General features: G+C 41.7%; 1 protein-coding gene across 44 annotated transcripts in view; it reads right to left on the reverse strand.

Moving 5' to 3' along the window:
* KALRN (kalirin RhoGEF kinase) overlaps nucleotides 1-16,747 on the reverse strand; it is a 659,576-nt gene that overhangs the window by 280,076 nt on the left and 362,753 nt on the right. For 36 of the 44 annotated variants that reach the window (XM_078351912.1, XM_078351911.1, XM_078351910.1 and 33 more), the window contains 5 exons: nucleotides 15,134-15,352; nucleotides 10,681-10,830; nucleotides 7,436-7,550; nucleotides 3,264-3,379; nucleotides 2,647-2,769 (listed from right to left, as the gene is read on the reverse strand). In XM_078351912.1, the coding sequence (XP_078208038.1) occupies nucleotides 2,647-2,769; nucleotides 3,264-3,379; nucleotides 7,436-7,550; nucleotides 10,681-10,830; nucleotides 15,134-15,352 (723 nt within the window). The remainder of the gene's footprint in view (nucleotides 1-2,646; nucleotides 2,770-3,263; nucleotides 3,380-7,435; nucleotides 7,551-10,680; nucleotides 10,831-15,133; nucleotides 15,353-16,747) is intronic. The other 8 variants (XM_035274786.3, XM_035274781.3, XM_035274778.3 and 5 more) reach the window with 1 other exon arrangement.

The following is a 16,747-nucleotide window of genomic DNA, read 5'->3' on the forward strand; positions in this document are numbered from 1 at the left end:
AGCTTTTCAATCCCCATGTGCCTTGACCCCGATACATTTTTAAACCCATAATAGGAAAATACCATTTCTATTCTTTTAATGGACTGTCTATAGGCATACCACAACATGAATATTATGTTTTCCTTTTTTCTTCATCCAAACTCTTTTTATTTCATTTTTATTCTATTTGTAAACTTTTATATAGAAAGTATCTTTTTATATATAATGTTTCTTCTACTTGATCTGTTCCTTTGGATCAGAGTATCAAATTTAATGAACTCCATTGCCCTATTCAACCATAAGGGCCACCATATGTATTCTCTCGTGGTTAAAGGTCAATTTGGTTTCCATTTCAAATTCATTTCATTGGTTATAAAGATTATAATCAAAGACAGCTGATTAGAAGAGGTTTACCTTTGGAAAGTGGGGCTAGGGTGGGACAGGAGGCTGCAGCCTCTAATCAGAAGCTCCTCGGCTGGGTTTGTTATCCTATAGATAGTCTGATATGAATAACCCTGAGATTTGGGACATAATAGCTATGTCGAGAGGGACAGAGAACATAGAAAGCCAAAGTAGAAGATTAACATAAAATCTAAGTGAGGGGGAGTGAACCTACTCAAACTTCCTTTTTCCCTATATTCCTGAATGGTTGTAGCCTCCCTTGAATGTGTAAGATGCAGTCAGGTAACCTAGGGAACTCAAGATGAATAGTGTGGTTCTTGTCTTTCAGTATCCTGTTGGCTTATACAGGAGATAACATTGCATAGATTACTGGAGGAGAGATGGTCTGTGCCAGGTGAAGGGTTATATGGACAAGGGCTGCAGTGCAGGGACGAGCCAGGACATATCCTGGTATGTGGGCAGGATCATAGAGGAGGAGGCTCTAGACTGGAAACGGGGGTTCCTCTTAAAAAGACAAACTGGAGGGAAGGATAGTGTATTCCAGGCAGAGAAATGTATGAAAAAGGCACATAGACCAAAAAGTATATGATATATCTCTCAGAGAGCAAGAGAATACATCCATTCAGCTGGAGCATAAATCCTGAATAAAATAATAATTGAAGATAAAGCTAGGGAGGTAGGGTAGCACAGCTGTAGAATTGTGGAGCATTATCCTAAAGGAATTGGAAAATCATTAAAGTTCTTGATCTGGGTGGTTATATAACCAAAGTACCATTTTAAAGATGAACAGCAATGAAGGGCAGGAGGGATAGGAAGGAAGGAAATGCCAAAGGCATGCAATCCAATTAGGAACCTACTACAGCTTAGGATAGTAGCTATGTGAATGTGAAAGAGGAGAAACCTATGAAGAAGGTTACAAAGGAAGGATGAATAAAATTGACTGAATAATTCTCCACATTACCACTTTGATTACGGAAAGATTTTGATCCTATGAAATTCTGGGTATCTGCTGTGATCCATCCTATGCTGACAGAAACACCAATGGATCTGATACTATTCAGCCTGTTAATGGCTCATTATCGACCCTATTTGAAGAGGGGTGGATAGAGCCAAACTTGTTAATTCACAAGCCATTTTAATTTGGATTTGAATAGGGTTCTGTGCATCTGCCACTTTCTTTGTGCTGTTTGCTTTTTGCTGGTATTGAAATGAGTCTCTTATCTGAGCTAATAGCTTTTCACATTAGGGAAAAATGCCCAAAGCTCACAAGGATGCAAGGAAAGCCTCCCCAGTATTGAGAGTCCATAGGATAGGATTCATAGAGTGGATAATCCCTTCTGAAATATCAGTTCAGGAATGAGGCTAAGGGCCTAATTTTGTCACACCAAACTAGAGAAACATTCCTTATAGTGTCCGAGGGATCTCTTGGTAGGATATGTTTCCCACCTTGACCTCAATGAGAGCAACCCTCAACCTGGGGTTGAGTGTCTGCTATGTGTAGAAGAGATATAGAGTGTCTGCCAAAGAAGAGATGCCAAAAAAGGCTCCTATGTGGCAAGGAGCCCTGTGTGGGAGATGAGGACATGGCAGAGGAATTTGAGACAGATCAGATTTTCATTCAAATCCAAGTATCCTCAGATCAAATCCTGGCTGTGAAAACATGAAAACCAGGTTTCCTTCTATTACAGCCTTCCCCACAATCTTGGTAAGAATTGGTATGTACATCCAGCTCATGAGCAGGTCCCTGGAGAGCAAAACATGTAAGGATGTACATACTAGCTCATGAGGAGGTGTGAGGCCAGATGGAAATAGCTCAGAAAATAAGAAATTCACCTGTTTGGGGTACCCATCGTTACTGGCCCTTCCAATAAGGTGGACTTCCCAAGCCACTCAAATTGCAAGAATATGTGGATATGTGCAGTGTTCACATGCACATGCAACATTTTTATGTAAATACATCCTTTTCCCTGATTTGGTCTGAAAGAATATGGCAAATTCCAGAACCTGGAGGATGAAGATGAATATTTGGAAGCACAGTGTACAGCAGTTGACTTTCTGCATACAGCTGCTCTACCCAGCAGTGGCATTTCTTTGGGTATTCAGGTTTCTAAGCAGACAATCCTTTAGGACATTTACATGCTTCCTCCATCCCCACTGTGACTGAGCATTTTTGCTTACAGAAGCTGTCTTTGCTTCCAAAATGTGAAACTGGCCAGAATGAAGAGTTCTGGGTGGATTTGGGAAAAGGTTTGGGATGTTTCCTACCTTGGCAGGCACCCTGAATTCCCCATATTCTTTCAGCAGTTCCTGAGTCTCCTCTGTGGTCTCTCCAGCGGAGGTATGTGTTGAGAGGTAAAATTCACCTGTTTCTTGGATCCAGTCCAGTGCCTATGGGAGGAAACAACCCATCCAGTTCCCGGAAAGGCAGCTGTCAGTAGGAAAACATGCCATACTATAATGAAGGTTATTGTTGGGACAACTTAATGGACCCAGGAAACACTGACACAATTTGATTGGTATGTAATATGGGAGGTTTTTTTTTTTATGATTGAACCCTCCCCTGATTTGGAACATCCCACAAAGAGAGGGTCTCCTCCAGTAGACTGGGGACTCTTCTAGGCTAGGCCTTATATCATCCACGAATTAGGGGCATAGTGGGTGATCTAGCATTTCTTCACATCTCCTGGTACCAAACTCAAAACAGAAAGCTTGGTAAATGCTGAATTGCTGACAAGTGACAACCTACTTTCTTTTCCTCTTTACTTTCTCCCTCCTATCCCCAATATGCCTGCTGCTGTGGCCCTTTTCTGGACTAAGCCTTGGTGATGGGCCTCTGTATGCTCTAAAGAACTGAGGTAGAGCCAGGGAAAGCTTTGGACCACCTGCTTAGCGCTGCGCTCGAACACCACGTATTGCTGGCACTGGTCTAACCGACGCTTCTTCAAGGTCCAGAAATGCAGCACACGATTCTCCCTCTGCAGGAGCTCACTCAGGATGGCTGTGGGCAGAGGAGATGCATCATGGTCACAAGAGGCACTGAGCAAATCCAAACAACCTCTTCAGCCCCATGGCCCAGGTGCCAGGTGACCATGACTGTACTTCAAGCCTCCTCCCCATGAGACTAATACAGCATCAGAAGAAAGGAAGCAAAAGCTGGATATAGAAATGATGTCTTAGAACGGAGCAAGATCGAATAGACTAGGGGGAGAGCCAAGTGATGAGGGTTCCTTCAAGTAAGGTGGGAAGAATATGACAGCAGTGACTTACAAATGACCCCGATTCTCTTGATAGCAAAATCAGTCCTCAGTTCTAAGAAATCTGAAGAAGGGTCAGTTCCTAAAATAGCAATTTATTCAACTGGCCCCCAGAGTACAATGAGCATGGGTGGACCTTGACAGAAATCTTAGTCATTCTTAAGGACTCACTGGAAGAGAGGCAGAAGACTTACAGTGGAATGAGGGCCAGTGTCATTGGCTTGACAACCCACATCATGAACCATGTTCTTGGACCTGCCCAAGAGGTTGTGCACACAGCACTTTTAACAGCACAGCCTCAATTTAAACACTTCTAAATAGTGGGCATAGGGAAGCTGTGTTGGAATTATATCTTCATGTTTTTTCTGGGCCCGTGTTGTTTTGGATCTGATCAGAAGAAAAGCTAAAAGTGATGTTAAATGAGACAGTATATGCAAGGCATACAGCACTGCAAGTGGGCCAGGGTTAGGTATTCAGCCCATGCTATTTCCCTCTCTACATTTTCTTTTGTTTCAAGAGTAGCTGCGTACATGGGTAGATGTCTTAAGTGTTTTAAATAGTATGTTCTATGCTGGAAGCAATCAAATTAATTTTATTATATCTTCCTCCTGCTTCCTGCTAGCCATATTAGATGGTAACAAAATAAACCATAATAAGCATATGAATAATATTTATCACAAACTCAGTATGTGGAAGACACTCATTTTTATAATACCCCACAATGCATGCACCATTATTATCCCCATTATACAGATGAGAAAACTGAGATTTAGAGAAAGCTTTTGAGAAAGCTCAGGGAAGGTAACTAGCTCAGGGTCGTTCAGATAGGAAAGGGAAGAGTTCAGATTCAGGTCAGACCTGACTTCAGAGCCTGAGTTATTAGTCACCTTGGTCTCCCACATTACTGGGATTATAAAGTTTCTGTGCTTTATGAAGATGGAGCTTTTGTTGATTTTATATACTTTTCATATCCCTTCATCCCTACCTCCCTGGCCAAGTTTGCCTTTCTGAGGATAGAATCTGTTTTTCGTCTTTTAGGCTGAATGCCCTTTTTTTTTTTAAGAGACAGGATCTGGCTCTGTCACCCAAGATGGAGTGCAGTGGTGCAGTCATAGCTCCCTGCAGCCTCAACCTCCCGGGCTCAAGTAATCCTTCCACCTCAGCCACCTAACTAGCTGAGACTATTGGCGCATGCCACCGCACCCGGCCAATTTGTATACATTTTTCTGTAGAGATGGGGGTTGCACTATGTTGCCCAGGCTGGTCTCAAACTCCTGAGCTCAAGTGATCCTCTTGTCTTGGTCTCTCAAAGTGCTAGGACTACAGGTGTGAGCCACTGTGCCTAGTCTTTTGTGGGTCCAATTATTCACCTTTTCCTGTATCTATGCCTTTATCATGTCACTTTTTCATTCCTTCCCAAAGAGGCAAGTACGGTTTCTCACTCCCCAGTTGATCTCTGGCTTGGCCACATAACTTGCTTTGGCAAATGAGCTGTTAACAGATAAAACACAAGCAGGGCCCTGAAACATACTTGTAGACTAGACTTTGTACCTTGCATCACCACTATAGGAACTCCTCCTGGAACTGCTGCCCCTTCCACCCAGGTCCCAAAATAAATACATGTGGAGCAAACAAGACCTTACCTGGAGTGAAGGAGCCAAGCTAGCTAGACTTACAGCCTGAAGCACAACTGCACTGCTGAGCCCAGCTAAGATGCTGCTCCCCGGCCAATGCGCAGCCACTTGAACAATATATGCTTAAAGCTGGATATCATTGAATTTTGGGGTTGTTATGTAGCTATATATAACAACCAGCAGTATAAAGAAGCCAAAAATATGTGGCACTGGCTTTGAGTCTAAGTAGTAAGTGAAAAGGGAACTGATATAAAGGTAGTATAGGTCCCTGCTCAGGTGGAAGCTTCAACTGGGCAAGGAAGGAGTGGAAACCCATTTTCTCTAGTCTTTATATTCCCTTGCCAGAGGTTTGCTCCCTGAAGCTCCCTCTGTGGTGTGGCTAAGGGAATCAACCTAGATCAGGCAGAAATCCTCATTTCAGGATTCTTTTTCCTCTCTCTTCTTGAAAGCTTTCACATGGGCAACAACCTCGTCTTGCCTCCAAGAAGATGTAGGCATTTCCCACTGTCTCTGGGTGCCTGTTATTCTTCAGCCTGCAGAGGTGTAGGTGGGATATGTGGTCTCTCAGTAGGCAGCTGGCCTCACCCAAGCTCCTGTCTGGATTTGGAAGCCAGAACATATGCTTTCAAATGTGCTAGAAGGAGAAGTGACATAATACCAGCTCCCCACAGGTCTCCGACCACAAATAGAATATCACATTTGGAAGAGGAACTCTGCTCCTTCCTCTCTGTAGGGAACTTTGATTCTAGATTTAATTCTTTCCAATGGCCTCTGTTCTCTCCAACTCTTGAGCTACCTGAGCAAAGAGGGAAGAGCTTCTTAAGCAGACCACATACCCTACTCTGTCCATGGTGTCTCCAAGCCCATACCACTCCTCACTCCAAGTCGGCTTGGGCTCCCTCTCTAGCCTCACGCTCCAGAGTTTTATTTCTCTGCCTTGGCAAGATGACATTTGCTAAACTCTTTACCCACTCAAAGACTAATTTCTGCATGGTCAGAATAATTTCACAGATAATGATTTAAGTTTCACGTGGTCAGATAACAAGCAATTGTTTAAAGTCACGTATTTATTATCAGAGACTTTCTAGAATTCAGAGAGATTATTAAAGATTATGTAGAACAGCACTTATCTAAATTTTATGAACACACAAATCACCTGGTTGGTAAAATTGGGCAGTTCTTACCAAAATGCAGCATCTTTGTTCTTTTTTGTCGTTGCTGTTCTTTTTTTTTTTTGAGACAGGGTCTCATATTGCCCAGGCTGGAGTATACTGGTGCAAACACAGCTCACTGCAGCCTCCAACTCCTGGGCTCAAATGATCCTTCCATCTCAGCCTCCAGAGTAACTACAGCTATGGGCATGCCACCATACTAGGCTATTTTTTAAATTTTTTGTAGAGACGGGGTCTCACTATGATACCCAGGCTGGTCTTGAACTCCTGACCTCAAGCAATCCTCCCATCTCAACCTCCCAAAATGCCAAAATTCAGTTCTGACTTAGTAGGTTTGGGTGTGGCCTGAGAGTCTATGTTTCTTATACTCTCCCAGAGATGTCAATGTGGCTGGTCTGAGAACTACAATTGGAGTAGCAAGAGTTAGATGCTCCCCTCATTTTAAATAAGAAATTAAGTTTTAAAAGGTTTAATCAATCTGTGACAAATCCGGGGTTAGCATTTGGTTTTAGGATTCTCAGTCTACATTCTGTTCCTAGGCTATAAGATACCCTAGTCTTGTGCTGTTCAATTTATTAACCATGAGCTACATTCAGTAATTTACATTAAATTAGTTAATATTAAATGAAAGTTAAAATTTGGTTCCTCAGTTGCACTAGCCACATTTCAAGTGCTCTATAGGTGCTGTTTTGTATAGCGTAGATACAGGCAATTTCCATTATTTCAGAAAATTCCACTAGGCAGTGCTGCCCAGACTCTAAGACAAAGGAAAATGCTTGGGGAAATTTTATCCTTGTTTTTGCATTCCAGATCTTGTTGCATGTTTAAAAATTAACCATGAATCACTACTGCCCACACCATCCCACATCACACGCTTTCTTCTCCAAGGAGAAGCATCAGGAAGTTTGAGATTGTGTGAAAACTGGGTACATGGAAGATTTCAGGGAGGGGCTGTTGCTGCAGTGACTGGCGGCTGGGCAGGTCTCTCACTGACCTTTCACTTGTTGCTCGGGTCCCCGAGTGTGGCTGGCGACACTGGGCATGCTGACGTTGTTCCTGTGGATGTACTTGAGAAACACCTCAGCGTTCCGCCGAGCCAGGGTACAGGCCTGAGAAAGACAAAGCTGTAAGGCCCCTGTCCCAGCAGGTGGCAGATGTATGGAATCCAAGACACTAGAGAAGGCATACTCTCCTTTGACATTTTCTTTTCCTTTTTTTTTTTTTTTTTTTTGTTTTGTTTTTTTGAAACAGAGTCTCATTCTTTTGCCCAGGCTGCAGTGCAGTAGCCTGATCATAGCTCACTGTAGCCTTGACCTCCCAGGGTTAAGGAGTTCTCCTTTCTCAGCCTCCTGAGTAACTGGGACTACAGGCACCCACCATCACACCTGGCTAACTCTGTACATTTTTTGTAAAGTCCAGGTCTCACGATGTTGCCCAGGCTGATTTTGAACTACTGGGCTCAAGCAATCTGCCCACCTTGGCCTCCCAAAGTGCTAGGATTATGGGTGTGAATCATGGCACCCAGCCTCTCCTTCTACTTTTTGGGAGGCTCAAGAACTCTGAAGGAATCTGGAAGGAGCAGAGCTCTGAAAGTCACCACTGCTTCATGGAGACTATAATTCCAATTTATGGAGCTAACCCTTCTAAGCTTTCCTTTTGTCAAGTGAAGAATTACTCCTTGCGTCTCTGCCTGTTCCATCTCAGATAAAAGAAATCAGCCATCCCTTGTCTCGATGTTGACCAAGCATTACTAACACTTACTCTTACCCTACTTTTCCTCAGACACCAGAATGCCTCTTACACGACCACTGGTGTAAGTCAGGAAACATAAACCTACTTTAAAATCAGTGTGACTTAGACTTGAGCAAGTAAATTTGTTAAACATATCTATTAACCCTACATTCCAAAACTAAACAGAAAGCACCAACATTTTTCAAACTTATTTGCCCATCAAGTCCCCCTCATCTAAATATCACTAATAAGCATCCTATTGTTGAGAAATGCCAGTCTGCCTAAAGAATTAACAGCTGTTATATCAGCTACTCCATTTATGATTCATATTGGCTGTGGGGGACAGAGAGAGGGCTGGTCACATTCTCCTTGTTGTACTGATGGACAAGACTGAAGCCCAGAAAGGGCAGAAGTCAGAAAGCAACTCAGATGTAGGATCTAGGATGACTGACAGTATCTCTTGTTCCTCTCAAGCCTAGTATTTTCTGGATTTCTCTACAAAGCAGCATTTTGTTTTCTGTTTGTAAAGTAATAAATACTAGCATACTAATTTTTAATCTATAGCTTTCAGGACTAAATTATCTCTAGATAAAACTGTGAAATTTTATTTTATATTTTTCTTCTACATACCCTGAAGTGTTAAATTTTAGAACCTTATATTTTCCCTCTGATCCTACAAATTATATAATTAAAAATTATTATACAATTAATAGAAACATAATTATAAAATTTTACAATTTTCTGGTTATATTAAAAAACCAGCAACAAAGGCATCTGGGGATATCTGGTACACAGACGCCTGCTAGTGAGTCCATGACCACAGAGGCTCCTGGATACAACAGCTTAATGGTGGTCTTAGCCTAAGGGTTTTCAAATAGATCAACTCATGAATACAAATAGCTCATATTCTATCTGTTGGTTGGGCATATAATTCCCACAGTGATAGGGAGCTTCTCACTATGGTTTTAGGGACATATGGAAAACATCGGACCAGAGGATTTTCTTATTCTTTCTTCAAAAGAAACATTTTCTTTTAATTTTATGAAGAAATACTTTTTACTTCTATTTGAGACTTTTTTTTTTTTTTTTTGAGACGGAGTTTCACTCTTGTTACCCAGGCTGGAGTGCAATGGTGCGATCTTGGCTCACCGCAACCTCCGCCTCCTGGGTTCAGGCAATTCTCCTGCCTCAGCCTCCTAAGTAGCTGGGATTACAGGCACGCACCACCATGCCCAGCTAATTTTTTGTATTATTAGTAGAGATAGGGTTTCACCATGTTGACCAGGATGGTCTTGATCTCTTGACCTCGTGATCCACCCACCTCGGCCTCCCAAAGTGCTGGGATTACAGGCATGAGCCACCGCGCCCGGCTATTTGAGACTTTTATATGCTCTACTTAAATTGTTTCATTTTAAACTTTGCTTTTTAATAGAAAAAAACTTTCAAAAATCATCATAAGCCCTGCACATAAGAATTTCTATTTAGTCTTATTAATAAGAGCTGATTACTAAAGGTTCTGACCAGTACAGGTGCAGATACTGGATAGTTGGTAGGAGGGCAGGGAGAGGCCAGCTTAAAAAAATAATAAAAATTAAGCTCAAAGTCATGGTCAAGTAGAGAAAATCCCTAATAAAAGAAAGGCAGTTAATTACAGAATGGGATAAAATCAGTGGCAACATGTCAGGGTATAAAAATGATCTCTTCTATTCCCAGAAACCTGAAAGGAAGCAGAACATGAAAGCAAGAAATCTGACAGCAAATGGAGCCTTTGAATGAGCTTGAACACAGAAGAGAGGAGGCAATCAGAGGAGAAGATCAAAGGCTGGGGCTCACAAGGACTTCCCACACCAGCTGACAGTCTGTGCAGAGCAGGCCTGTGCTTCCTCCCTTGGAAGGCAGGGCTCTAGAAGAATACCCAGAATAAGGCATTTTTCTCTTAATACAGAAGAATGAATAGTGTTATGTGTATTGGTAATTGCTAGATTGATAAATAAATAGGGCAGCCAAATTCATTTCTTTAATTCTTACCCTAAATTTTGTATCTTCCATTTATAAAATATTTTAATCGTGTTTTATATTTAAGCTTATATCTTTTCAATATTACTATAAAAATAATTTAATTAGCAAAACACAACTGAATGAAGCATGCCTTTTTCTCAGTTAACAATATCCATGGGATATTGGGATATCTAGATTGCAGCAGATATCCCAATTATTGCCTAACTACACAAAAAGTGATTGCCTAACTATACAAAAAGTGCTAAGAGAGAAATAAATGTTGGAAGAATAACCTTTCACCCTTTCACATTAAACAGGCAACATCTTCACTATACTCCCTTCCCCCTTTAGAGAAGAGTCAGAAAAAAAGGGGGGGATAGGAAGCATGTTTGAAGCTCTGTGTGTTTGTGTGTGTGTGTGTTTGAGTGTGTGAGTGAGAGAGAGAGAGAGAAAGGATGGAAGAAGGCCAAGGCCAGGAGTCTGAGCTCTTGCATGACAATGTGCTCTGACCTTAAGAAAAGCCTCCTTTTGTTCCAAATGTTTGCTGATGAGTGGAATGACATGGTCGATCTCTGCTGCTGGTCCCAGCTTATCTCGTCCACCACACCAGTCCTCATCTCTTCGGTATTCTTGCTCTAAGCTCTCCAGGACACTACACACCTAGTGGATCATGGAAGAAAAGACTCAGTAAATTAATTAGGCAGTATTCTCTGAGGACCTTCATCCTATAGAACCCTACACATGTGACATTTTTCATTTGAAGTTTAGTGCCTCTGAGACATCTAAGAGAAGCCCAGGAGGCAATGACAGTCCTGTGTCTGAAACCTGGGAGATATCATGACTGGAGATATGGATTTCAGAATCTTTTTTTTTTTTTTTTTGAGACAGTCTCACTCTGTTGCCAGGCTGGAGTGCAGTGGCACAATCTCGGCTTACTGCAACTTCCACCTCCCGGGTTCAAGCAATTCTCCTATCTCAGCCTCCCAAGTAGCTGGGACTACAGGCGTGCGCCACCACGCCCAGCTAATTTTTGTGTTATTAGTAGAGACGGGGTTTCACCATGTTGGCCAGATGGTCTCGATCACTTGACCTCGTGATCCGCCCACCTCGGCCTCCCAAAGTGCTGGGATTACAGGCAAGAGCCACCGTGCCCGGCCCAGAATCATCTTTTTATGAAGGTTGATGACATTACCTAGGAATAGTGGGTAGATTAAGAAAGTAAGACAGTCTACTATCTTTGGAGTTTCAGTGTTTTTATGTATTATATTGTTATAAACTCACAATAACTATAAATTAGGTAGAACAAGAAATGAGGTTTGGAGAAGATACTTGACTTGTCCAACCAACTGTACTTGTCCCATAGTAGCCTCAAGCAGAGGCAAAAGAGGAAGTTGCCTATGTTGTATGGTTTATGGGTCACAAGTGAATGTCATCTCTTTCCTTCCCTGGGGAAAAATGTCTCAAAAAATCCAACCATAAGACATAACATCTCCAGGACCTCCATTATAAAATACACATTTCCTGCGGAAGGATAATAAATTTGGGTTAACCTAAAAGACAATTAAGAATTTTTAGTTCTAAAGATGCTGAGAGGTCATGCTAAGTGACCTTACAAATGAACTCAGAAGACAGCAAAAGCATTTTGAAGGGGGTTTGGAGGGAAATTCAGACTGGGTCCCATGGCGTAAAACCCAAGGCAGTTTAGTATCAGGACCTATGGGAGGATGCAGAAAATTGAAACTCATATTCCTACATAGCCATCCCTCCTCAGCTGTGGGTTCTACATCCATAATTCAACCAACTATGGATTGAAAATAGTCAGTTAAAAAGTACAACAATAAAAAATAACACAAATGGCTGGGCGCAGTGGCTCACACCTGTAATTTCAGCACTTTGGGAGGCCAAGGCGGGCAGACCATGAGGTCAAGAGATTGAGACCATCCTGGCCAACATGGTGAAACTCTGTCTCTACTAAAAATACAAAAATTAGCTGGGTGTGGTGGCAGGTGGCACCTGTAGTCCCAGCTACTCTGGAGGCTGAGGCAGGAGAATCACTTGAACCTGGGAGGCAGAGGTTGTAGTGAGCCAGGATCGCACCATCGCACTCCAGCCTGGGCAATGGAGTGAGACTCTGTCTCAAAAAAAATAAATTAAAAAAAAAATACAGTATAACAACCATTTATATATAGCATTATTTATAATACTTAAGCATTATAAGCCTAATTAATATAAGTATCTTATAATATTTAAGTATTATAAGTAATCTACAGATGATTTAAAGTACCTGGGAGTATGTATATAGGTTATACACAAGTACTATGCCATTTTATATCAGAAACTTGAACATCTGAAGAGTTTGGTATCTGTGAGGGGTCCTGGAACCAATACCCCATGGACCATGGATATTGGATTTCCTTCAATAGACTTTGATTACTTGTTTGGATATGGCAGCAGAGAAGAACAGCTAGGACTATCCTTGGCCTTCTCTGAGAAAATCTTTTGATGAAAGATGTCTTTGATGTCTTGTTTTTTCTTTTTTTGAGATGGAGTCTAGCTTTGTCACCCAGGCTAGATAGAGTGCAAGTGGCCCGATCTTGGCTCAAGGAAACCTCCGCCTCCCAGGTTCAAGTGATTCTCCTGTCTCAGCCTGAGTAGCTGGGATTACAGGCAACTAATACCACATCCAGCTAATTTTTGTATTCTCAGTAGAGATGGGGTTTCACCATGTTGGTCAAGCTGGTCTCAAACTCCTGACCTCAAGTGATCTACCTGCCTTGGCCTCTCAAAGTGCTGGGATTATAGATAGGAGTGAGCCACCGTGCCTGGCCAGATGAAAGATACCTTTGGATGAGCATTCACTGTGTTATGAACTGAGCTAAAAGACGTGCTAAAAGCTGTCCCAGAAAGAACACCCTCATAGCCAGACATGCTTCTCATGTCAGAAGAAGATCTGTCACTGAACTTGAGGTGACTTCTCTAGTCCCATCTCCAGCACCACACCTTTCTTTCTGTAAGGCCTGAGATGTGCAGGCAGGCTCATGTTTTGAGATAAAATAGCTTATAGACATGCAAAATTTTAATAAAAAGAGTACTTGAGATCTGTCCCATGATAGGATTGAACGTAGGACCAAACAATTTGGGAGTTAGAAGAAATGAAGAGCTTATTAGGTATAAATACTTTAATTTAACATGTGAGGAAAAAGAAATCCAGAGGGGTAAAGTAACCATCAGCAGGGTCACTTCAGGGTAAAATTTCCTAACTCACTCCAGTGCCCTTTACCATCTTGATCCATCTCAAATTAAAATGTGTGTATAATAATAGACAGAAATTAAGCCTCATTTGTTTCCATATGGATATTCAGTTGCCCAGCATCCTTTGTTGAAAATATTTTCCTTCATTCATTGTTTTGTCAAAAATCAACTGACTGTATATATGTGGATCTATTTCTATAACCATTATTCTGTCTCATTGTGTTTATTCTTACACCAACTACCATTGTCTTGATCCCTGCTGCTTTAGAATAAGTCCTTAAATCAGTCAGTGTGACTTGTCCAACTTTGTTCTTCCTTTTCAAAATAATTTTGGCTGTTCTAATTTCTTTGCATTTGTATTATTTGCATTTGCATTTTATTTCCATATAAATCTTAGAATCAATGTATCAATTTCTACAAAAAAAAAAAACTTGCTGGGATTTGACCAAAATTAGGTTCAATCTATAGATCAACTCAGGAAGCTCTTTATCATCTTAGTCTGCAGTTCCCCTCTTCTGTGGCCATCAAAGGAGTCATCCCTCTGAAACAATAGAAAGTACTGGGAGAAGGGATGGAAACTCTAACGCTGGCTACAGGGACCTCTGATACACATGTTATATTTGCTCCAAGGCAGACTTTCCGATGGTCCCTGTAAGTCACCCAAGGAGAATGATTCTGATTTATTCAGAGAATTCAGAGGAGGAAATCATTGTACACTGAATAAAATTACTCCCGTTTAAAACCTCTGTTTCATAAAAAGAATTCCCTAACAGCATCCAAGTCATTGAAACAATCCTTGTAGCCCTATGCATATTGCTGTACAGACTGAAGGGAAACAGGCTGCATCTTTATGGCCCTGCTGTTCAGCTCCTGCCTTTTCTCCCACAGCAGCACCATCTTACCAGGTATGTTCCTAGTTCCCCAATGACAGAGAGCTGTGTTTCCTCCAATAGACTGAGGGCCCCAGGAATGAAAGAACCATGTGTTTTTCAAGCAGTGCATAATGCCTAACTGTGATAGATTTAATTATTGTTCAGCAACTATTCATTCTCCTCTCCTAACCTTCATAGGAGGTATTGCTGCCTCACTGATGTTGGCTTGGCCATGTGACTTGTTTTGGCCAATCAGAGGATAGAGAATATGACACAAGCAAAAACTTGAAATGCACTTGTATGGTAGATTTTGGATTCTTTCATTCCTGCCTTTAACTGTAAGTGTGCCTGAGATGGCTTCAGGTCAAGAAGGACAAGAGACATGGTAATGGATCTAGACCCAATCTGTAGCTCAAAGCCTAGTTCTACCAAGCTCAGCCAAGATCAACTGAACCCTAGATAATAAGCAAAAAAAATAAATGCTTACTGTTTTATAACACTGAGTTCTGGGTGTTTTGTTACACAGCACTATGGTGGTAACAGCTAACTAATATACTGTCAAAATCGAGAATTCAGTATACACCCAATTTCTATTTCAACATCTCCCTTTAGATCTAATGAGTTTGAGAAATTTATGAAAAACAAATCACAAGGTCCAGTGCTCAAATGGAAAGGATGATAAGGAAGCCAACTGTGGTGTTTCCAGAAACCATTCTTCGTATGTTAGTACTGAGAGGACTGGCTTCTCGCTGACCTAAGGACTGGACATTTATATTACAAGGCAGAAAATAGCCCTCTGTCAACCTCAGCCCCACAAGCCCCACAGCCCTTTCCCTCACCTGTTCAGAAGTTTTGTAAAAGGCCACAGAGGCATTGACCAGTTTTAGCCGGTCTTCCATCTTCAGCATGAGCTGCTGCCAGTGGAGGGCCACCTTCTCAGCACATTCCCGGATGGCATCGGCATCGTAGTGGCCGGCCTGGAGCAGCACCTCGGCTTTCTGCTGTACCTGCAGGGCGCTCTGGTGCGTCTTCTGCAAGGAAGTGGCATGAAAGAGGGACTGGGCACAAGGGGAGGAAAGAAAGGTCCGTGGGAACAACCCAGGCATGGTATGGGAGGGGGTGGAGTGAGGCGTGAGTGGAAAGATGCAGAGAAGTTAAAGAGCTTTAAATGATTGATCCATGTTGTCATGACCATTAATACATTATTATTTTTAAACATATTACAAAATCATACATTTTTATTAGCTAATTTCTCACGACCCTAACTCCTGTCCCCATTTCTTTTTCCTTGCAGCACTCTAGATTTTAAGGACGTTGCAGTTTCTATAGTAGAAAAACAGAAGTTATGTATCAATCTGCTCCCTAATTGGCTCATAAATTAAATTTCCTTTACAAACAGAAAAAAATTGTACATTATGCTTTCACAGGAGGTTACTACCACAGTCCCATTTTATAGATCAAGTACAGACAGCACATGAAAAAAAACCATGTAACACAAATCTCAGCTAACAATGCAATCATTTAAAACATTAATAATCAGTTGAAAAGGATTCCAGCTAAAGGAATAAATTTGGCAGGTTAATAAAGCCAGAGAGTAACCTCCTACATTATCCCTTAATTATTTACCAGGAGGGCACAAAAGTGCAGGAGAAAATTCACTTCAATGTTATTTACACGTGTGTGTGTGTGTGTGTGTGTGTGTATGTGTGTAGAAGGTCTATTTTCTTTTCTTTTCTTGTCTTTTTTTTTTTTTTTTTGAGGCAGGGTCTTGATCTGTCACCCAGGCTGGAGTGCAGTGAAATGGTGCAATCATGGCTAGCTGCAGCCTTGAACTGGGCTCAAGAGATCCTCTTGCCTCAGCCTCCAAATAGCTGGGGAGCTGGGACTACAAGTGTGTGTCTCTACACCTGACTAATTTGTTACTTTTGGTAGAAATGGGGTCCTGCTGTGTTGCCCAGGTTGGTCTCAAACTCCTGGCCTCAAATGATCCTCTGGCCTCAGCCTCCCAAAGTGCTTGGATTACAGGCAAGAGCCACCACACCTTGCCAGAAGTTCTATTTTTTTTTTTTATGCTTTCTGATTTAAGCTAAATATGCCATGTGTTCTCTGAGTTTATATTAACTGTAGGAGGTGGGGAGAACTAGGGTGGCAGGGAGAGAACCAAATGGAATTAAGAATTACTAAGACAAAATACTGATGTGAATGATTCATATGAGAATGTTAGAGTCCTAATGACTTGAAAGAACTACTATCATTCCAACCTCAACTGTTGGGATTGTTCCAGACTAATGGTATAGTACTAATTTGGCCTTTGCACTTTGAGAAAATGATAGTTCAGCTGGCAGTGAAAAAGAACAGCTAGAACTCAGTAACTTACTCCAGAATTATTTTCTACCCTTCTTCTTGGGCAGCAATTCTGGACAGTTCCCAAGAGCTAATCCACTCTGCACTCC

Source organism: Callithrix jacchus, chromosome 15 (genome assembly GCF_049354715.1).
Source record: "Callithrix jacchus isolate 240 chromosome 15, calJac240_pri, whole genome shotgun sequence".
In the NCBI taxonomy this organism is placed as follows: Eukaryota; Metazoa; Chordata; class Mammalia; order Primates; family Cebidae; genus Callithrix; species Callithrix jacchus.